The sequence below is a fragment of the Lagopus muta genome, chromosome 11 (genome assembly GCF_023343835.1).
Source record: "Lagopus muta isolate bLagMut1 chromosome 11, bLagMut1 primary, whole genome shotgun sequence".
NCBI lineage: Eukaryota > Metazoa > Chordata > Aves > Galliformes > Phasianidae > Lagopus > Lagopus muta.
Window position 1 is genome coordinate 2,749,308 of NC_064443.1, and position 22,292 is coordinate 2,771,599.

At 51.4% G+C, this 22,292-nt stretch overlaps 2 protein-coding genes across 6 annotated transcripts in view; both read left to right on the forward strand.

The window, feature by feature from the left end:
* The first annotated feature begins 28 nt into the window (after positions 1-28).
* CDHR4 (cadherin related family member 4) lies at positions 29-6,488 on the forward strand. The gene is given in 20 exon segments (XM_048957841.1): positions 29-158; positions 382-402; positions 527-768; positions 838-933; positions 935-1,087; positions 1,186-1,281; positions 1,798-1,901; positions 1,975-2,111; positions 2,191-2,356; positions 2,434-2,584; positions 2,706-2,808; positions 3,065-3,280; positions 3,349-3,488; positions 3,626-3,770; positions 3,843-4,045; positions 4,118-4,257; positions 4,331-4,366; positions 4,875-5,008; positions 6,076-6,130; positions 6,416-6,488. Coding segments are annotated over 20 exon segments (2,463 nt in total). The 5' UTR covers positions 29-106.
* IP6K1 (inositol hexakisphosphate kinase 1) overlaps positions 5,674-22,292 on the forward strand; it is a 35,604-nt gene continuing 18,985 nt past the window's right edge. For 2 of the 5 annotated variants that reach the window (XM_048956957.1, XM_048956953.1), the window contains exons 1-3: positions 5,682-5,797; positions 6,076-6,130; positions 10,270-10,369. The gene's annotated coding sequence lies outside the window, so the exon portion shown is untranslated. Of the gene's footprint in view, positions 5,798-6,075; positions 6,131-10,269; positions 10,370-21,327; positions 21,456-21,543; positions 21,609-22,292 lie in introns of all 5 variants that reach the window. The other 3 variants (XM_048956955.1, XM_048956956.1, XM_048956954.1) reach the window with 3 other exon arrangements.

Genomic DNA, 22,292 nt, shown 5'->3' on the forward strand with positions numbered 1-22,292 from the left:
CCCGGGGCTGGGCTGGGAGCCGCGGTGACCGGCGTGACGCCGGGCATGGGTGGTGCCCGACTCCCGTGGCAACGCGCTCCAGCTTGTCCCAAACAGCTGCCAAGCCATGGGCACGTACGGACACCTCACCTTCCTCCTCCTCCTCCTCCATGCCCCAGGTAGGCACCCTGAGGTTCAACGGCACCCAAAGGAACTAAAAGAAGAGGAACGGGACAACAGGGTGCCCCGGGTGCCCCCGGGTGCCCACCCCAGGATGGGCACGGGGGGTGGCAGCTTCAGAATCTGGGACACATCTGGGGTACCTTGGGGACATCTCCGAGGCACCCTTGGGGCACTGCAGGGACAGCCTGGCAGGCTGCAGTGACACTCTGCTCTTTGCAGGGACCTTTGTAAAGTCAGCAGGTAAGAGCGGCGGGGCCACCCATACCCCCATGGGGACGGGGGACAGGACCCAGTTCCCTGACACAGCCATGCGAGCTGCTGGTGGCAGCGGCCACACGAGGCCAATCCTGGGGTGTCCCACCAGCCCTGCCCGACCTGCCACGCATAGTGACACTGAGTGAGGACGCTGCACCGGGCGCCTGCGTGGCCGAGGTGGCTGCGTCCTGCAGCAATGCCAGCAGCAGCCCTGACGTCACGCTGCAGCGCGTCGAGTCCGCTGTCCCTGTGGGCTCCAGTGTCACCCCACGCAACGCCGATCCCAGCCACCCCTTCAACCCCGTTGCGATCAGTGCCGATGGTGTGCCTGCTTCCTCATTTAGGGCGGAGGTACGGCTGGGGGGCAGGGAGCAGAACTGGAACGTGTGGCACCCTGCTGAGCAGCGTGTCCCCACACAGGTGACGCTGCGTGCCGGCGCAGAGCTCGATGCCCACCAGGTGAACTGGTACGCGCTGGTGCTGCGCGCTGCCTGTCCTGGTGAGCAGGAGGTGACGGGGGCAGCTGTTTGTGCGGGTGACATCGGGGCAGGCGCTGCGCTGTGGCTTCCCGTTTGCCAGCGCTGGTGGGGACGTGGTGCGGGTGTCAGCAGGCGTGGCACCCCGTTCGCCCCTGTATGCGGTGCAGGCTCAGCCACAGGGCAGGCTGATGGTGAGTGCCAGCTGTGCCGTGTCCCACAGCCTCCCAAAGGGAGCAGACCCTGGGGACAGCCAGGCGCAGGGATGGAATTCTCATCTCTCCTCTGACAGTTCCAGCTCAGAAATAGCGGCACACCACTCACGCTGACCCATCAGGGCCTGGTGCTGGCGCCTGATGGTGGCTTCAGCCCCAGCAAGGACACCCAGGTGGGCACGAGTCCCCACTCTGACAGCACCGTCATTGCCTCTTTGGCACCACACACAGCCCTGTGTCCTGGTCCCCTCAGGCAGACCCCAGGAGTGCTCAGCTCTCCTCTTGCTGTCCCTACCCCCAGCTCTGTCCCCTTCTGTATCCCATCCCTGCCCCTATTTGCATTCCTGACTTCATCCTCATCCCTGTCCCTGTTCCCATCCCCATGCCAGTCTCCTCATCCTCATCCCTACTCTCATTCCTATTCCTAACCCAAGCCCTATTCATGGCCTTCTCCATCCCCAGTCTTTGCCTCTATCCCTGTCCCTATCCTGCCCATTTCCCTCCCCATTCCTATGCCTGTCTCCTCCTTCATTGTTGACCCCACCCCATTTCCATCCTTGCCTCCATCCTATCCCTATCCTCCAACTCCATTGCCATCCCAGTCCTCATTCCTGTCCCCATCTCCATCCCCATCCCTGATGGCAGTGTCACTCCTGGCTGTCTCACAGCCACCCCTGTGCTGCTCGCAGACATTCAGGCTGGAGATAGAGGTGATGGATCGGCATGGGCAGAACTGCAGTGGGGTCGTGACGGTGGAAGTGCTGCCATCGCACCATCCCCGTGTCACCATCCTGTGAGTGAGGCTGGGTGGGTGGTGGGGGTGCTGGTAGCACCAGGCTGTGCCACACTGCCCGCTGTGCCCGCAGTGCTCCGCAGCAGGACGTGGTGGTGCCAGAGGGCATTGGTCCCTTGGTAGTGGTCACGCAGGTCCGTGCCAGCGGGGCCAACATCCGCTACGCCATCCTCGCTCCCACGTCACCAGCGCTCTTCACCATCGATGAAAGTGAGCATGGTGGCAGGGTCCCCGTGGCTGCCCTGTCCCCAGCCCTGTGCTTGGCTCAAGGCTGTGCCACCTCCTGCAGTGACGGGTGAGATCCGCAGCACGCGTCGGCTGGAGGTGGCCGGTGCACAGCTCCTCATCCAGGCATACAATGCGCTGCAGCCCTCTGACCAGGACACCATCGTGCTCAATGTCACCGTGAGGGGGACAGACCAGCGGGCACCATCCTGTGTGCCAGCCCTCTATGTGTATGGTTCAAGGGTTTTGAGGGTGATGCTCCACAGTGCTTGGGAAGTGGAGCTGAGCAGCAGCCACTCCCACACAGGTCCCAGGTGCGTGAGACCTTGTCCCCTGGCAGCACGCTGGTGACACTGAGGTGCACTGACCCTGCTGGCGATGACGGGTCCCTGCATTACACGCTGGAGGGGCCACCAGGCTCTCGTTCCCACTTCCACATGGAGGGGCCACAGCTGAAGGTGTGTGGGGCCAGAGCTGGTGAGCCCCCACTGGGGGAGCAGGGTCCTTCTGGCACCCAGCGGCATGGCAGGCTGTGGCTCTGGGGGATGCCCAGCACTACAGGACACCATGGCTTGGCAGGTCAACACCACTCTGGACTATGACACCGAGGCAATGGCTGCTGTGGGCTTCCAGCTGACGGCCACCATCGTGGTGACAGCCGGGGGACAGCCTCTGAGGAGCAGTGAGTGCCCATATCCCCTGCATCCTGTGCCCTTGTCCCCTTTGCCCTGGGGAAGGTCAAAGTAGAGATGTGCAAAGCTCCCTTTGACCCCCAAATCAACACACAGCGGAGGAAATGCTCCTCTCCTGTGGCCCCAGTGATGCCCAACCCCTAAGGCACCAGTGTGGCACCGTCCCAGTGTCCTTATGGAGCGTGCCCAGTGCAGTGTGGGCCATGGGATGGTGCCAGCGCAGCTGAGCTGCTGTGTGCTGTGCAGCCCGCATACCCGTGCTTGTGACAGTGATACCCGTCAATGAATTCACACCGGAGTGCCCCAATGGCATCATATTCACCGTGTCAGAGACAGCACCTTTTGGCAGCATCGTGGGGCGCGTGGTTGGCACTGACCGTGACCACCCACCGGACAGCCTCGAGTACAGCCTGGAGGGGGGCACTGGCCCTGCACAGCCCTTCTCCATCGATGCACGCACCGGTGAGTGCCCAGCCCTTCCCCTGCCCCACAGCACCCACGGGTGCCAGAGAGCTCACACGACCCCACAGGTGAGATCCGTGTGGTGGGGCCCCTCAGCCCCCCACGGCGCGCTGGCTACCGGCTGACGGTGCGGCTGACGGACACCCACAATGATCTGGACCCATTGAACCGGAGGAGCCGACTGTGTGATGTGGCCGTGCGCCTGCAGGTGTGAGCGTGATGCCGGGGTGCCACCGGTGCAGGACGCTGTGCTGCATCCCTGTGGCTGTCCCAGGGGTGGCTCTGGGCTGGAGGTACCCATGGGGACCGGGTGGGATGGAGCTGAGCCACCTCTGCTCCCGGCAGGCCATGCCTCAACGGGCACCACTGTGCAACCCGGAGGTGCAGGAGCTGAGAATCACAGCTGGGACAGGCAGCCGGCAGCCTGTCACCCACCTGGTGTGCAGTGGGGACCCGGAGGGCACCACGCTGTCCTATGCCATTGTCGGAGGTGAGGAACAGCCAAGCACCGTGATTTGTCTCTTCAGCACGGCCGGGGTGCTGAGCAGACCCTCCTATGCAGGCAATGAGGATGGGCACTTTCGGCAGGAGGGGAGCGTGCTATCCTACATCCCCACCGGCCTGGCTGAGCCCCGCACATTCGTGCTGCTGGTGGAGGTGTGGGGCAGCAGTGGGTCCCCACGCCGCAGCACCATGCTGGCACTGGTGGTGCACGTCACACCCCACAGCACCCCAGTGCCACCCAGCACCACCACCCTGCACACGGTGAGCAGCATCCCATGGCCCGGGGTGCCTCAGGCTGGGACACCACCTGGCCCCTCACCTCTGCCTCTGCAGACGCTGCAGAAGGAGCCACTGGTGGTCAGGCAGACGGAGCTGACTTGGCTCCCACCAGCTTGGTTTGTGGCAGTGCTGACTGCAACCAGCGCCCTGTTCCTGGCCAGCCTGTGCTGTGTGGCACACAGTGTGCTGCGCAGGTGAGCCCCAGCCCGCAGCATGGCACAGCACAGTGAGGTGGCGGCTCAGGGCTGCTTTCTGTTCTTCCTGCAGCAGCCGAAACCTCAGCAAGGTGCTTCTGAGTGAGAGGTGGGTGCTGGGCAGTGGTGAAGGCTCCCGTGGTGTCCCTGCAGCCGTGTGGGGAGACGTGGCACTTGGGGAGGGGATGTTGATGTCACCAGGGAGTTGCTCTGAGGAGCAGCCTCTGCTTTAGAGTAAGGGCACGGAGCAACGAGCGCAGGGATGGCGGTTTTACCAGGGAATGGCCGTGCCAGTGGCCAGGCTGGGGGCAGAAACTGTGCAGGGTGGCACAGTGCAATGCGAGGGTTGTTCCTGACACCGGCTGGAGAAAGGGGTGACAAGGAGCTTTGAAAGGCTGTGGAGGGAGAGTCTGAGGGGCAGCAGAGTCATCCCAGCCCACAGCAGGCACCCGTATAGTGACAAGGAGCCACATCAGCCTTCGGGGTGGCCGATGGCCGCCTACAGCTACATAACCCAGCGCTACGCGACGTGGCTCGGAGCCACCCGGGGTGCCGTCCGGCGGGACCCGCGCTCCCGGGTGAGGAGCGCCCTCCCTTCCCCCCTTTTCCCCCCGCAGCTCCCGGGACGCGGCAGCGCAGAGCAGCGCCCGCGAGGAGGAGCGGAGCCGCCCGGCCGCCCGCAGCCCGTCCCTCTCGGCACCGCAGCCCTTCGACGGCCGCGCGCACGACCCACGTGAGCGCCGCGCCCCGGGTGAGAGGACGGGGCCGAGGGCACGGGCTGAGCGCCGCTCCCCCCGCAGGGACCGGCAGGGACTATCTGTTCAACAGCGTCACCGGGGCACGGCGCTGGATCTGAGCACCCCACGCGGGACGGGGATCCCGAGCGCCCGCCGTGCGCGGGGCGCAGACATTAAACAGTGCACGGACCGCGCGCCGCGCCGTCACTGCCGCGGGGCGCCCTGGGGAAGCGGAGGGAGGTCGGCGCCTCGAGCGGAGCCGGGTGGGAGCCGAGAGGGCAGAACCGAGGCGCGGCCACGGGGCGGTACTGTGCCCGGACGGCCGCCCTCCCCGCGGGGCCGCTGCGCTCCGCTCCTCGGGCCGTGCCCACAGAGGGGCTCCCACCGCGGCCCGCGCTCGCTGCGCAGCGCCCATTGGTCCGGCGTCCTCCCACTGGTGGCCAATGAGACGGCGCGCCCTGCGGGGAGGCGGGCCGTCGGGGGGTGTCACGTGTGCCTAACGTGCGCGGCCATCCGGAGGCGGTCCGCGCTCGGAAAGGGGCGGGGCGGTTTTAGGCTTGACTGACGTCTGTTCCGACCTATCAACGCGCCCGCTTCGGCCCCGGCGGGAGGGGCTCGGCTGCTGATTGCCGCAGAGCGCGGCGGGGCGGGCGTTGGACGGCGCGGTTGCTATGACGGCGCGCCCCTGGGGTCCGCCCCCTCGGCGGCCGCCATCTTGTTGTTGATTCGAACGGCGGGGAGCGGGCGGCGGCGCTGGGGGCTCGGGGTTGCCAGCCCCCGGCCGGGCAGGCGGAGCCGCCCCGGTGAGCGAGGCGGGCTGAGCTGAGGGCCGGGCACGGAGCGCGGCCCCGCGAGGAGAAAGGGGAGGGAATGGGGTGGGATGGGTTGGGACGGGACGGGTTGGAATGGGACGGGGGGAGCGGCGCGGCGGCGTGGTGGATGAGCGGGAAGGGGTGGGGGTCCGGGCGCGGCGGGAGGAGCCTGGCCGGGTCCGTTTGGGGCTGGAGGTCGGGGGATCCCGGCGTGCGGCGAGCCCGGCGGCAGCCCTAGCGGCCCTCCCTCTGTGCCCTTCCTTCTGCAGAGGCTGCGTGCGGCGAGGAGCCCTCGGAGCGCGGCGGTGCCATGAGAGCGGCATGGTGAGGGAGCGGCGCGGGCAGCGAGCTGAGCGCTCCTCCCGTCGGGCCGGCGCTGCCCCGGCTGTGCTCGGGGATCCGCGAGTCCGAGCGGCCGCCGTGCCCAGTGCGCGTGTGTGTGTGAGCGCGGCTGGGATGGGCTCGGTTTTGTATCCGAGCTGCTGCGAGGCTCCGTGCCCCTCCATCTTAGAGCTCTGAATCAGCAAAGCCCCCAACGGCGTGCTTCACTGTGTGCTGCTTTTGTCATGCCGGCCTGTCCTGCGTGTTTCTGCTTTCTTCCCTTCACAGCCGGCTGTCCCAGCTCGGTGTTTCTGAATCCCGGGGCTGGGCTTTGCTAACGGAGCGCTGTATGATGCCGTAGTGGTGTGCATCTCTTGGCTGGGCTGTGTCGGGTTGGCTGGCGGCATGTCTAACAAAGAGCTGCACTGTAACATCTTTATCTGTTGAAGCAACGTGTCTGACCAGGTGACTGATCTGTGTGCTAACGGTCAGGGCTTCAAGGTAGAAGAATACTCTATTCTGGATTGCTGGGCTGAGGCTTTGGGCAAGCTGCCTTTACCTGAAAGCCTGTCAGGAGCTTGATTTAGAATTGGGTGCATCATTTGTTAGGCGTCATCACCGTTAACCTAAACAGGCCTACTGTGGGACATCTTAATCCTACATAACAGCTCCTTGTCACTGATGTTGAGGGGTGTTTCCCTGTGGCTGTGTTAGCTTAGCACTGCCCTGGGGTAAGTGCCCTATTTTAGAGCTGGAAGCAGTGGTGCACTTTGAAAAGATTAAGTGTGAACTCATTATGTACCAAGACATCGCGGGGCTGATGTGTCAACTACATAAAGCTCATGTTTTCTGTCTTTTGAGTTTTCCTATTGCTAAATTTTCATCCAGTGGCTTTAGGAAGTATTTCATTCTCATCCTAGCTTTTTCACCACAAACGTTTCCAGGTGTTTGAATGAGCAACCTGTTCCGTTCTGGTTAGAGCCTATGGGGCTGACTTGGTGTGTCCTTTTCATGGCGTGGCCTCTGCTTCCTGTCTTATAAGGACTTCAGGTAGAGCAGGGGCAGTGAGCTTTGGCTCCCTGAGGCAGAAGTCAGTATATACAGTGTTGTAAGTGGGATCTCTGAAGACCATAGGACTGGGAAGGATAGGGGCCTCTTCTGAGCATGTGTTTTTGCTTGGGTGGTTGATGCTCTGGATATCCAGCAAGTCCCTCGTGGCAGTTTTGTGTGTTTTTGATGTTGAAAAGGAGCAAGAGAGCGTGAATCACTGGTGAGGTGAGAGAGGTTTCTAGGATCTGCTTCTAGTCACTGGGGATTTTGTGCCACCTTCTCCACGTAGCTCCTATTGCTTTGAGCTCATGTAATTAAAGCCTGCAGCCAACAGGAGGGTCATGCCCTCTCCCTGCTGTTTGTGCCTTACCAGTTTGACCAGGGAACTAAAGACATTCTCCCTGACCAAACTTCTTTCCTCCTGCTTTTGTGAGTAGTACCATGATCTGCTTCATCATAAGGATGGCAATATTGGGCATGACCTTATTTCCAAAATATGCTGGAGGGCAAAATCAAGATTAGATGTGCACTGGGGGATCCCCCCTCGAGTGGCAGATTGTACAAGGCAACAGAATTGCGCGTTTCCATTGCCAGTATTGTGAAGTCAAGGTTAAAGTAGCAAGCACTCTGGTCAAAAAATGCCCTAGCTGAAGTTGTACCCGCAGCCTTAATCAGCTAATTAGCCTCCCCGACAAGCATTATAGTTTGTTCTTAATCATGCAGTTCCATGCTATTCTTGTCTATGCTAAGCTTCCTAGTGTTTTCTTCTCTTGTTCCTTCGCCCACGTGTGGCGCTTATTACATTTATTAACCTCTGAAAACGTGACCTTGTGAAGCCCGATGAGCGTGAGGTGATGAGCCCTGCCCAGGCTGGGAGCTGGCTGCTGACCATCTGCTTACAGCCTCCTGCTTTAATAGATCACCAGAGGCCTGTCCAGATCTTGATTGCGTTTGAGATGTCTCTTCGTTTGTTTGTCTGTTTCTCGAGGTTGCCGTGGAACTGGTGAGTGGGTTATGAGGTGGAGCATGCTGTCTCGTGGGTTGTGTTTCGAGTAAGAAGCACGGGTGTTAAGCCTGAAGTTCAATATGGACGGCCTTTACTCTTGAGCAGGCACATCTCTTGGTTGAAGCTGTAGAATGCCTGATGAAGACCTTCTTTGGGCCATAACCCAGGCACTTAACGCACTGCGACCAGGTTCCCCCAGTCCATCCACCATCAGTTAGCTTCAGGATGGTTGATACACACAGCAAAGTTAAGTGGTGATGCTGGGCTGCAGGGTGTTGGAAGGCTGCAGGTTATTGCTGGCAGGAAGCTGCAGCCTGAGTGTTTTTTCTCTGCTGTTGGCAGTGTCAGTCCAGTTGTGGTGCTGGGCAGGGTGTAGGTTTGAACTTGACCTGTGACCTTTGCAGATGTGTGGCAGTTCAGCAGAGCCCTTACTCTGTGTCTGTGCTGTATGACTTGGCTAAAAGGAATGTCTGTAATTTCTGGCTTCTTTCTTTGAGAAAGAACGGATTAAAAGCTGGGCTACGAAATGCAAGGAGTTCCCTCCTGAGAACTGAGATGGGTGAGCTGGAGGAAGGAGTGAAAAGAACAAAGAAAATGTGACAGAAACCTCTGCAAGAATCAGGTTGACTATTTACATGACTTGTAAACTGAAGGGACCCTTCAGATGCGAATAGCAGTAGCTGGCAGTCTCCTTTTTGTATTCCTGGTGTGACAGGAATGCAGAGCAGGATGCTGGCAAGTGTTTAATCTCAGGTTTGTTGCTGCTGTCATAAGGGTGGTGGGGGAGGAAGAGGAAGTGTCTGCATGGCTGCTTAGTTTCTGTTTTGCAGGCATTGCCTGTACACAGTGCTTTAGCTGTTCTGATGTGGCAGCAGCTGTTATTTTTGGCTTTCCCAGCATGCTGGTTTAGTAGATGCACTTTCTAATGGACGCAGTTCTCCTAATTGTCTTGTTGGGGTGCTTGTGCTTCCTATGTAGTTCCTTTCAGGTGCAGGTAGTACCTGGGAGCAAGTTATTTGCCTTTTTATTTTCTATATGTATTCTGAGTGGCAATAACTGTGTGAAACAAGCATGCTAAGCTTAAACTGTTATTTTGCATGCTTAAGCTGTTGTTTTGCATAACCCTTGTCAGTATATGGTCAGTTTCACTTACAAGGAATGATGTTATCCCATTCTCGTGGGAGAATCACAGAATGGCTTGAGTTGGAAGGGACCCCAAGCGTCATCAAGCTCCAACCCCACATGCAGGGCCACCAACCTCCATAGCTAATACCAGACCAGGCTGCCCAGGGCTCCATCCAGCCTGGCCTTGAACGCCTCCAGGAGCAGAGCATCCACAGCCCCTCTGGACAGCTGTTCCAGCACTTATTCCAGAACAAGGAGATAAGGTTCTCTATCAGAAGGTGCCTCCGTATCACGATATGCACAGTACCGTTAGCACGACTGCAGTTGGTTCTGTTTAAAGGCAGCATGGGTGTAACTGCCATAATTGTATTAATAGAAGATCAGGGCCAACCAAATCTGATAAACGCAGCAAAGAAAGTTGGAATATAATTTGCCTGTCCTGACGGGATGTTACTAAGCATGGTTCAGAGCTCTGACAGATAAGCTGTGTCTGATTTAGCTTTTGTAGTTGGAAAGGTTATCTCCTCCACCAGCTGTCTTGCTGCTTTGCCACAAGTTACCTCCCTGGTATTAGGGGCTGCAGCAGTTCCTGGTCAGCTGCCACCATTTAATACATAATTTTTCTTGGTTAATATCCATTGGAGCGCTGTGTTGTGAACCAGGCCAGATGAAGAGCGGGCGTGCGCTCTCTTTTGCTTCACCTGCTGGTTGGTAACGATCAGCTGATGGCTGGAGGAGTCATCTGGGGGGCAGCAGTCCCTATAAATTAATGAAGAGCAGCTGTCAGAGCCCTGATCGGTACATGAGAGTATTTGTGTCCTGAAAGGAGCTCACTTTGAATTCAGGTCCCGGCCTTGAAGGAGGGTGTGATCTCAATCGTTGTGGATTGATGAAGCAGGTGAAGATCTAAACAAAGGCTGAGCTGCTCCTCGTTAACTTGTTTCCATACAACGTTTTGCAGGCTGACTCGCTTCTGGCACCCCGCGCCCTCTTGGTTGCAGGAGGTTGGCTCCACGTCCCGGTGACTGTTCAACACAGAGAGTTTGGGTAACATCTCTAAGGTAACTTTTCTGTTTTGCCCTGAACACAAATGCAGCCGCATTAAATATCATGCAAAGAAAAATCAGTTGCTTGCTTTTATACTTCTCGTGTTGTCATTGTATCCTTATGGTATGTGTAGATATTGTTTCTGGGAAGGATGCTCTTATTTTCAGAGGAAACTACAGGAATCCCCATAAAAGCACTAACTGGGAATGAAAGGCTCACTATTTATTAACTTGTAATCAATTAAATGACACAATTCTTTATGATAAGAACTAAGCTGCCAGGTTTTGGAAGCTGAATCTGTGATGCATTAGCAACTCTGGCTGTTTTGGCGGCTGAATGCAGCTGTGTTACCTTAATACTGATTTCAGGATTTGATTATTGTCTTTTTTTTTTTTTTGTTTTTTTTTTTTCCCTACCTTCTTCCTGTTTTGAGTTTGGAGTACAATAGCTTGGTGTGTTGGTCTTCCATGCTGCGAGGCTACTTTGTGCTCTTCTGAATTCAGAAGAGGCTCTGGCATACCTGCTGTCTTCCACCAGTTCTTTATTAACGAAGATACGACTCAGTAGCACTACCTGTGTTATAAGTATCTGTTTACCACCAGGCTTGACTGACCTCAGGAGGCCCCATTTTTGGTAGTGGTTGTGTTGCACAGATCTCTTCTTTGGTGAGGAGGTCTCAGGGCTGTGCAACTTGTGGTGTTTGCTGCTTTGAAGTGCAACCAAGGATGCCAAACTCCACAACTGCCTTCTTGGGAGAGGGAGAGGAGTGTTACGGTGGCTGTGCTGCAGATGCTCCTGTGTCTGTCACTGCTGTCTTGCAGCAGATGTGGTGCTTATTTAAAGACTAGCAGTTGTGTAGCTCTTACATTCTGCTGTGACGTTGCTCTTTTTCCCCCTTGTATTGTATAGTGAGTTGTATTTCCTCCTTCCTAAAGCTGTCCACTTAAAAACAGCACATCAACTTGAATTCAGATTACCTGTTGGTATCAAAGTGTTTTCAAGCATTTCACAAAGTGAATTTAGCAATACTGGAAGGGCACTAAGACAGGGTAAGGGCTGCTTGTTCTGCATCCTTTGACTGAACTGCCCAAGCTGCTTGAGCGTGTGTGGGGAGACGGCTGTGATCTCATTACAGCTAACGACAGGGATAAGCAGCTTCGAGCACCAGAATCAGCACAGCAGTGTCTGCAGATGTCAGTGAGTTATTTAAAGCAGGAAGGATTTGGGAGCGAGGCCTGGGGGATTGCATGGTCCTGTGTGGAGAAACAACCAAAGAACAGCTAGGATGAAGACACTGAAGGTATTGCAGAGTGTGAAGTGTAACTGCTCCCTTGTGTTGTAGCACTGTGGGTTGTAGCAAAACTAGCAAAGGCCTGGAGCTTTGGAAAGCCCTCCCAGTGCTCCTTTCTTAACAGAAGGAATACTTCACTTTTCCAGACTGTGATTTGTGTGTAAACTCCACTCCAGGCTAATCACAAACATGCAGGTTTTGCCGAGATGAAATGTGACTGTCTTCAAGTGTTCTTACTTTTGGGGACGTTGGGATGTTTTGCTTTGTTTCCTGTTTGGGCTGAGTCTGATGCTTTTTCTCGAGCTGTAAAAGTGACATTTTCTTTGGGCATAAAGCTGCTTCGTGTAATTCAAGTCTAATTTCTTTTTCTGCAGTTCTTACCATGAACACTGACCCAAATACACTTACTAAAATTCATAGCTAAACCTGAATCAATAAGCATTATCAGGCACATTTCAAACATCCTGTATAGAACTGAGAAAACCACTAACTGCTTTAGCCTGTCTGATAAATAGCACTGTTTTGTACCCTGCAAAATTGGAACAGCTTTTACTCTTTATTTTCCAGGCACTGTGTAAAGTGATGTTTCCTGTACTGCTGTTTTTCCTGCAGAAAACTAATCTGTTAATTATTCTTCTAGTTAAGTTAGACTGTATTCATGTTACTGTGCTGTTAATCACAGCTGTCACAGAATTACAGGGGCTGGAAGGGAGCTCTGGAGTTCATCCTCCCTCCCCCCCAAAGCCAAGCAGGTTCCATATGTAATCTTTTCTTCTGTTGTAGTTCCTGTGGAAATAAATAGGAGATGCTGCTTTTGGGGTGACCTACGTGTATGTGTACAGGTATTTTGCTTTAATAGATGCTGTCTGACAGGAGCTCAGCTGTAACAAACGAATTCTCTTTTGGCTTCAGAACTCTGTTACTTAGATGGTGGCCTCAGTTCTAACTGGTATTCTGCAAAGCCTGCTGGAAAGAGCTTTGAGCTCTGCTGAGCAGCTTAACATCTAGATAAGGTACTGGAAATTTGTGACCTGGGGGGTGTCTGTAAGAACTTGTTTCCAGCTGCTGCAGTGAACGGGAGGTTAAATGTAGGCTTTGTTTACCTGAGTCTTTACTTATTCTGAAAAGAAAGGATTTTGTGTTCCAGGCCTTCAGAATTGAACTGGCTGCTGTGCTGGGGTATTCTGACACACCTGCTGTCCAGTCTCAGCATATGGTGTAAGGAGAGAAGTAACAAAGATCTGAAGCATTACAGGGCTCTTCTATTTAGGAAGAGCTTAAAAATACAGACGAAGGAATTGTGTTCAGTGATTGTTGTTCTGGCATCCAAGAGCACCTTTATACCCTTGGCTATTTTTCTTTCTGCACCACCCTTGTTTCTCCGGATCACTGGGAAGAGAGCACCAAAGGATGACACTGCTATGGTATTGCAGATGTTTCACATGCCAAGTTTTGTTTTTTGCCCTTCAGAATGCATAGCATCTCGCCAAGCTTGGAGCTGTGACTAGCTGTGCAACTTGTGTATCCTCTGAGAAAGCGCCCTCGGATTCGGATTGCCTTTTGTTGTCACACAGGTGGCTGGGGCTGTCTGCTCATTCATTGCCCTTCACCTTCCAAAGCACTCTGCAGGCCACAGAGCAGCTCTGGAGGTACTCTGACAGCTGCCAGGTTTTCAATCTGAGCATCTTGCAGATGACAGCAGAAGGCCCCTATCGAAACCCCTTCCCTGAGGATCTTCTGTATGCTTTGCCACACTGGATTTTTAGAATCATCACTAGGAAAGTGAGAGTATCCTTGTATGAAGTTCTCTTTAGCCTTGTAGGCAGTGTCAGATTAAATCTGCTGCCTTAGCTTTAGGCGCCCTCAGATCTTATATATACTTTACTGACATTAAGCACCAGCTGTAATGCCTGACTTTTGTCTAAAACGTTTGCTGTGACAGGATTTTTGCCTTATTTTTATGCCCTGACTTGAAAAGTGAAATATTGCACTTTAATCCCCGTGTTTCCTGGCACTGTTTCCTTGCATGCAGTAAGGACAAGAAGAATTCAATCAGAATACAACCAGATTTTTTTTTTCCCTAGTGCTGAGCTGGATCTAACAAGAAAGGTGCTCAGACTTTTCTTTCCTTCTGCTTTTTGTAGGTGGGTTCATCACACAAGATAACATGCAGGCTTTTAGTGCTTCTACATGGAAGGCGTTAGAATGAACAGATCTCACGTTCAGAAGCTGTAGCTCGACTTTTCTTGTGACCCTTAAGGGTCATCTGCTTAGGAAAATGAAATGATAACAAGTAAGGGGTGTGGATTTACAGTGTGATTATGTGGCTTTAAATCCCTGTGGACGTGCCTATAAGGTCATTTCTACTACAGACTGGGACAGCTGCATTCATCAGCAGGTTCACCCTTGTCTGGTGCGGTTCTGCTGCTGGGATCCCTTAATGTAGATACAGTTGCAATGAAGAGCCAGGCTTTTGAAGTAAAGCTTGTTTTGCTTTGGGTGCTGAGAGGGGAAGCAGTGGTATGAGGGCTTTTTTCACTGCTGAGAGCAGCATGTGGGCTGAAGGAAATAAGTATTAGAAAAACAGAGCCCCAATATTCACCTTATCCAGTTTAATCCATTTTTTCATCAGCAATTTAAAAAAAGGGAGAGGAAGGGGGCACAGCAGCAGCCATCTCTCAGTTGGTCTCATAAAAAGCTTTTACCTCTCCCCACAGACCTCGTATTTATTTCACAACAACTGTCCACTCAGCACAGTAGAGCATCCTGCAGTTCCCTTTTCTCAGGTGATAAGTGAAGCCACGTCCTGGGCACTGGTTGGTGTTGGGCTGTGGAGCACAGCACGTTTGGCTGCGTTGCATTTCTCTGCCTCTCTGCTGCTTAACAGACCCCTGGGTTTGGTTTCGTGTTAGTGCCTTGTAGCTACGTTAGCAGGAGGAACTGCTACATAACAGCTGCTCCTTTTCTTTTGGCACAGGACTGTGTAGCAGAACAAAGTGAATTTGTTTGGTTAGTATTGCTTTTGTGCTCGTAAATCTTCCCGTGGAGCTGACGTGCTTCTAGATGGTCCTCTTCTGTTTCTGCCATTTTGAGCAGAAAAGTAGCTAAAGCATTTGATTCTTTGGCCAAACGCAGCACTGCTCTCTGTGAAAGCATGAAACGCAGCACTGCTTTCATGTGCAAGCACTGCCCTAATTTTAGTTGGTATTAGCAATCTCTGTTCAGTAGTTCATGGACTGGGGCAAAACATTCCAGCAATCATGAAAAGTTAAATATCAAGTAAGACTAAGTTGAACTGGAATGCAAAGGATTGCTAGAAATAAAAGGATCTCCAAACTGCAGTCTTTTCAGCAGTTTATCACAGAATTGTAGGGGTTGGAAGGGACCTCCAGAGTTCATCGAGTTTACTTGACTGCTCTGCTGTTCCTTCTTGACATGCAGCTGGCTGAAGCGTGCCAGTGCTGAGTGGCTTGGCTGAGGGTGCTGAAGCCTTCAGTGAAGCACCAACACCAGTAACCTCTCCCTGCTTTTCTTTTGTAGCATCTTGCTTCATCCAGGTGACAGCTGGGCACTCGTGACCTGTTAACTACAGTGGGAAGGTGTAAGGCTTTTTGTATTTCTCTTTGCTTTCCCAGTGATCAGACAACAGCTGGGCTGTGTGATAAGACCCCGTGATGCAATCAAGGGCCTGCCAAATAAAATGCTGTCTTTTTCTAGCCAGGGGAGCTTACAGCTGAAACAAAGTATTTGTTCAGCTTTGCCTTCATGGTAAGACAAAGAAAGAGAAGATTCCAACGCCAGTCACCTCCCTGCCTTTTCACACTCGAGCTCAACTGGCAGCAAAAATTTGTCTGTGTATCTGCCTGGGTCTGTCAGATGAGAGCCCTCGTGGGTAGTGAAATTGCAGGTGGCACGAGGCTGTGAAGCTTACTGTTCTGCCTTTCTTATCCTGCAGGGATAGGTGGAGCTTATTCAGACAATGCATTCAAGTCACAGTATTCATCTGGTTTTGCTCAAGCCTGCTACTTGTATATGTTCTTTAGTTTTGGCCGGAGTTTGTCGGGTCAGAACGTTACTGTGATGTGGTGTAGGGGTGGCAGGAGGCAGAGGTAAGGTTGCATTGTGGCTAAGCACGTTTGTTTCTGGACAGAAGTGAGAGGAGGGGAGCAGTACTGCTGTGTTTGCTTGTTTGGATCTTGGGTTAGCCCTCTTTATTTTTAGAAAGAGTGTCCTGGATGGGCATCGCTGCGGATTTCCTGAAGTCAGAGGTCCTGTAGTTCCTTTAAGAACTGGCTGGGAGCCCCTTTATCTAATGATGTTCATTTCTGAAATTAATTCTTAAACAGCTCAGGAGCAGAGCAGTGTATAGATCTGAGGAGATGGATCAGAGCAGTGTCACAGCCCACAGCACATCACAGTAATTGTGAAGTTACTTTACAGCGAGTTTGAAGCAAGCCAAATTAAATGTGGATTCTGAAGGGCGCTAAAGAGGAGATTAGCTTGCATGTGATGATTCTTCATTGCTTGCTGCTGTTTTGCTTTGATGCTTAACTCTCAGGCTTGATAGATTTAAATCTAGATGGTGTCCTAATTCCTAGGAAACAAAACATTCATGCTGCTTCCTGAGTCCTGGAGCCTGCGCCTGCTCCTCGGCAGCTGAGTTTGCAAAGGGCAAGGAGAGCAAAGAGCACGTAGCTGTTCTCAGTGTGCTCACTGGGCAGAGTGCTTGGATGTTTGCTGCAGGGTCTGTCTCTTCAAAATGAGAAAAGTTTCTCTTTACAAATCCTGAATTGGTTGGCTTAATGGTAACTGCTCTGCTGCTTTGGGAAGTCCTTTCCCCTCTTCATGCTGGGGGCATGTGTTTGCTTGTCCTTCCTCTTCAGGAGCCTACATGTAAAGCAGAGGCAAAGGAAAAGTGCTTGGTTAGCTGGGTCAGTTTTCTGGGCAGCAGTACTGTGCTATAGAGGTGAAGAAGAAACAAAAACTCATAATGCAACGAAATGCAAAAATATACAGATAAACTAGCATGTTTCCATTGCTAGCAGTGTGAGGAAGAGGCAGGTGGTGGTGTTTTGTTTTTTCTTTCCACCAGTCCTCATGAGTTCTGTTTGTCTTTTGCATTTAAGATCTTGAGATAAATACACGGGGTTGGCAAGTTGTTGCAAAGGGATTTTTGCTTAAGTCAGGTCTCGCTCAGCAGATTAAGAGAGTGTAATTTCCGGAGCCAGTAGAGGAGGCTTAGGAGGAGTTAATGCACATCATGCAAGTTCTGTTGTCGTTGCTGTCTTGCCTTTTATTTTGGGAAGGTGGTGGAGATAGTGGGGTGAAGGACGAGGAGCCTGCACTGCATATCTGCATCGTGACCCAAGGAGTGAGCTGGCCTGGTCATAACTGTGGAGCAGCAGCAGATTGTCAGACTGCCTTCTGGCAGGCACGAGTTTGTTAGTGGCTTCAGTGTGTGGAGAAAGAAAACCCAGCCCGAGCTTGTCTGTGTTGCTGAAGGTGATGTGCTTTAATTATATCCATATTCTTACTGAAGAGAATCCTGCTTGAGGCTCATTCTGGTTTGCTTTTGGTTGTTTGCCCACGTAAACACTTTCATTATTGAAAACAGATACTGAAAGGTTTCAAATCCACCTTGTTCCCAGAAGGGGGCAGGGGAGACTGGAGTCTGCTAAATGTACTTGTGTTTATGCTATGCTTCCAGGCAGAGCAGGCACTGCTGTTGCTGTGGCATGGTGAGGAGCCTGCAGCAGCTAGCTGGGCTGCCAGCAGTTTGTTCCTTGGTTCTCCTTTCTCTTGGGGAGCTTTAGAACAGCTTTAGAGCAGCTTAGAGTTCTCTCTCATCGCTGCTTCATGTCTGATATGCTGAGATATTGTGCATGTGAAGACCATGGGAGTATGGAGGCACCAGAAAGCCTCTTTCTGTCTGTACCTAGAGCAGTCTTGGCATCTCCTCTGGGTAACAATCTGAGTTCTTTATTCCAGATTCTTTCTACTTAAAGCTCAGGAAAATCTTGTCCATGAAACTGAAGTTCTTTTCCAGGAGGACCTATGCTTGCTCTTTGAACAGTTGGCTTCCCTGTGCTAAATTCACTCAGCCTTGCCAGCAGTGGGAGAGAGGCTTTTCTTTTTTTGGCCAAATACATTAAAAATGGGGTCATGCACCTCTCCAGTGAGCTGGTTTTACATCCTGCAAAGAGACCTGTGGTTTCTGTGACAACCTGGAATGCAGACAGAATAAACTCAGCTATGTTAGTCTGCGTTTCTGTCTTTGAATTGTGGAAGCAGCTACTTTTTCTCAGGACAGTGTTTATTACAGTGTTCCTGATAATATGAGGTAGCTTTATCCATTAGCAATAAAGGACTTAAGAAGGAAAAGTGAACTCTGCTGAATGTGTTAATGAATGAGTGATTTTTATGTTGTTTTTTTGCTCAGTCTTCAGTGGTAAGGTCTCCTGGGCCTCTGTGTTTGGAAGTTAAGTTTCAAAGAGGGGATGACAACCAGAGGCACCTGGAAACAGGGTTAGAGATTGTTTAAGAGAACTTGACCCATGTACATCCGTGGGACCTGGTGGTCTGCACCCAAGGCCATGGAGCTGGCCATGTTGTAGCCATCTTTGGATGTTGTGGTGGTGCAAGGAGGGCTCTGGTTACTGAACAGTGGCCCATGTTGGACTGGTCTTCAGCATAGACCCAAAGAATCATCCAGACAACTACAGGTCAGCCTCACTTTGGTCCCAGGAGCAGTCGTGGGGCAGTTCTTTTTAGCACCTTTCTGGGCTTGTGAAGGAACAGTCAGTATGGATTTACCATGGGTAAGGAATACCTGGTTGTCTTCTGTGATGCATAATCTGTATTTGTGGATGAGGAAGAGCAGTAGAGGCCATTTAGCTCAACTTGTACCAAGTGTTTTGATATCATCTCCCACAGTATTCTTGAATGCGGGTTGGAGCATTACAGTCTGGATGGAGTACAACTGTAGGCACCCTGAGCAATGCTGCAAGGAGCGAATGGAATCAGAGGAGGATGAAGTAGTAATTCACAGAGAACTTCTACACGGGAGGACAGTAGTTCCTGAGAGGAATCTCTTTTCCTCTTGAGCGTTGTGTTTTTGCCACGATGTGATGAGGTTGAATGGATGGCACTGTATAGGAGGTTGCTTGGCTGAAATTCGTCAGTCTCACTGCTCATCGTCACAGATTAATCTATCTTTCTGTGATATATTTGGAGAGGTTGACATGGATGTTCTTCAAGATTACCTTGTATTGTTCTTCACTTGGTCATCTGTGTGTATGTGAGCTGCAGATCTGTACAGTACTCAGCTCTGGACATGCTTGTCGTGCCTGGCTTAAGCATGGAGGGTGTATATGGAATACTGGGAGGCCAGTATTATAAAGAAGAAGAGCAATGGCTCAAAATGTCAAGTTATTTCATCTTTGGTTACAGCCTCTTTGGGTTTCACACACCATGCAGCATAGTAGCTTGTCGGTCTAGATTGTCTGTGTGCTTTGATTTCTCTTCATGTATCTGCTTGTGTCTGAGGAACTATAATGCATAAACTCAGTGTGTGATGCTTGCTTTGGGTTGTTCCCCATTATTGCTGTTCATAGCAATAGCCTTGTTGCAGCTGGTGCTGCATTTGGGCATTAAGGATTCGGGTGATGCTATCGAACGTGAAGTGCGCTGAATGAAGGTGCCAGTTCTGAGCAGAGAGCTTAATGGTCTTGCATAACGTTTGTATGGAGGCTTTTTTGTCACTGCAGAATTAAAAATAGCCATTAGAAGTTCTGTCTTGTCCCAGTTGTGGATCTTGCTGTGGAAATCAATTACCTGCAGCAAGTGACTTTTTTTGTTTTAAACTATTTAAACTACTGAAGGAGTGTCGTTTAAGCTCTGCTACATTTATAACTTTCGTAATAATTATTTGAGGTTTGTTTCTTTGTGGCTTTTGTGCTCCTGTGGTTAACATTGTAGCTTCTGCATACAGTTACTGGTTCAAACAGTTCACTCTCCCCTTAATCTCTAAAACAGCCCAAACCACAGAGTGCTCCTTGAGATGCATCTGAGAAGCTCTTCTGCTGTGTTGGTTACGTGCTACTTTTATAACAGAGCACGTTTTGAACATTTGTCCCAGGTCAGAATGGGCTGTTGGGATTATCCCTTGTGTCTAATCTCATTTTAAATCTCCATTCCCAGAGATGCTGTATCCTTGCAGTCAGCACGCTCTGACCTGTTGGGGTTTTCCTTCATGAAAACTCCCCTTGCAGCCTTTGTAACTACAGTATTTATAATACATTTTAACTTGGATTATATTGTCAAGGGGAAGCTGTGAATCTTCACCTGTAGTGCAGCATGGAGTGCTTCAAGTCTGCACACAGTTAAATGGCAAATGAAATGGTTCACTGATTACTGTTGCCTAGGACTTGCTTCACAGGCTCCATTCAGAAATGTCCAGACGGTCCTTTGTTGGAAGGTGCAAAACAAACCTGGAATAAGGGGGGACAAAAATTGTCCTGAAATTGTTTGTTCCTGATCTCAATGAAAACCAAAGATTTATGGGATTGTTTTTTTTTGCTTCATTCTACCCTTTGGATTTGCATTTGGGGCACCGATGTGTTTCTCACAGTGAGCTGCTGCCCGGTGCCTCAACTTATTGCATGTGGGGATGTTCTTGGTTTGGTGCAGCCTGTGTGTGAGCTGTGGGCAGCTCTGAACCAAGTTCACTTGTCTTGCCCTAATTTTTTTTGCGTAAAATCATCTGAAGCTTTTAATTGCTCCTTGATTAAGATACCTGCTTTGAAGGGTAGTCTGCAGTCTGCGTGTGCAGATGAGCTGAATTAGTGTTTAAGCACTGAGTAGACCTGCAGCCTAGTCCCCACCAGGCGCTCATTTGTAGCTTTTCCTGCTGGCATTAGAGGTTCTATTTGAAGTCCTGCTCTTTAAGCAACGGTCTTAAATTCTTCTAAAATCTCCCTGCTGATAAGAACGAAGAGATGAGACACAGTATTAATGTGTAAAGCTGTGGGCCTGTAGCTGAGCAGAGGTCCCCAAGGATAGGAATCATCATCCTCTTAAAAGAGTTGGGAATCAAAGAGGCTTTGAGAACTCAGCTTTTGCAGGGTGAGAAACAGTCCTTGTGCAGAGCTCTTGGTGATCAGTTTCTCCCAGTGCTCCATGCTCCATCTAGCAGCACTGGAAAATAGGTGTAGGTGAGTCCTGCAGGAGACTTTGACATCTATACAGTCTCCTGGTTCCTCAGGTTTGCACAAGCAGAGGCCATCAGCAAGAAGACAACTGTGTGCATGTGGGCAGATGGTTGTATGTGACTGTGTTACACAGCCCCACTCTGTAAGATAGTAGTAAATAGGGTAGCACCACTGATCTAAATGCAGCCTCGTGCTTCTGCTTAACTACGTGCAGCTTCACTGCAGCTTTAGCTTAGTCTCATTTTGCCACGGGGATGTCTTGGTGTTGGAAATGAAGGTGTCTAAATGCAGTTTTCCTCACGTTTTAATTAGTTGGTATTTAAAGAGAAATACTTGCAGTGTTTGATATTTAAGTGTCAACAGTCAGGAATTCAAGATAAACTTCCAATTCTGATTTATGATATTGTGGTGATTTACTGAGCTGGAGAGGTTCATGTTTAGTCATGAATGTGCTGTTTTTCTCTTTGAATAGACCTTTCTTGTGCAAAGCTGTCCAGTGTTGGATGCTTATTCACAGGAGCCACAGCTGTAAGTGCTGGTTTTGGTGGAGTGAACTGTGTGGAGGTGGCCTGGAGTATCTGACCTCTGTATGGCAGCGAGGTGACGTACAGAAACTGCATCTGCAGTACCTCTGAGGTAAAACCAGGTCTTACAGGAATCCCCTGTTTGATCAGAGCTTTGACCACAGGCAGGTGTTACGAGCAGTGCCAAGAGCTGACTGGAACGGATGTTGATCATGTGGAAGTGGTGTAGGTAAGGTCATGAGACCTACACTGTGAATGAGCAGCCCTTCTGAGAGGGCCCTGCGATGTCACTGACCTTAAGGTGCAGAGTACAGCAGTGCTGACGAGCGGTACATGTAGCTGTGGAGCTGCAATAACTGTTGCAGTGATCTGAAATCCCTTTAGAAGGATCAGCTCTTGCTTCCAAAAACCGTGGCTGCACGGAAGCGGTGGGTTTTCTGAAGTGACTCTGCTAACAGTTGAACCAAGGTAAAGAGAGCACTGGATGTAAGCCGGGCTGCAGTCTCTAAGAATTCTTTGTTGTTCAGGAATCAATGTTGTTTGTGTAATGTTGTTGCTGTTTTTCCTGGCTTTCCTCCCCAGTGCTGCTTGTGCACACTGCTGCTGTTTGTCATGCCCTAGTTAATCGCAGATGGCTGTTCCTTGCTCTCACCTTGTGTGTGTTTTAGTAGCCCTCTTGCTCTGAAAATAATGCTGGCAACAAATAAATTGGGTTTATTTTTGAGGAGGTAGAATGTTGGGAGCATCAACGATGTGCTGTGGGAACTTAAAGCATGAAGAATTAAAGCTTCGTGCATTTCTTACATACAATTTAAATCTTTTTGACTAAAGTTTGCTTTTATATCACTGCTACATAGTCCTGCTGTGAATTCTTGTCGGTGGTGAATAAGAGCAGAACTTGACAGCTGCTTGA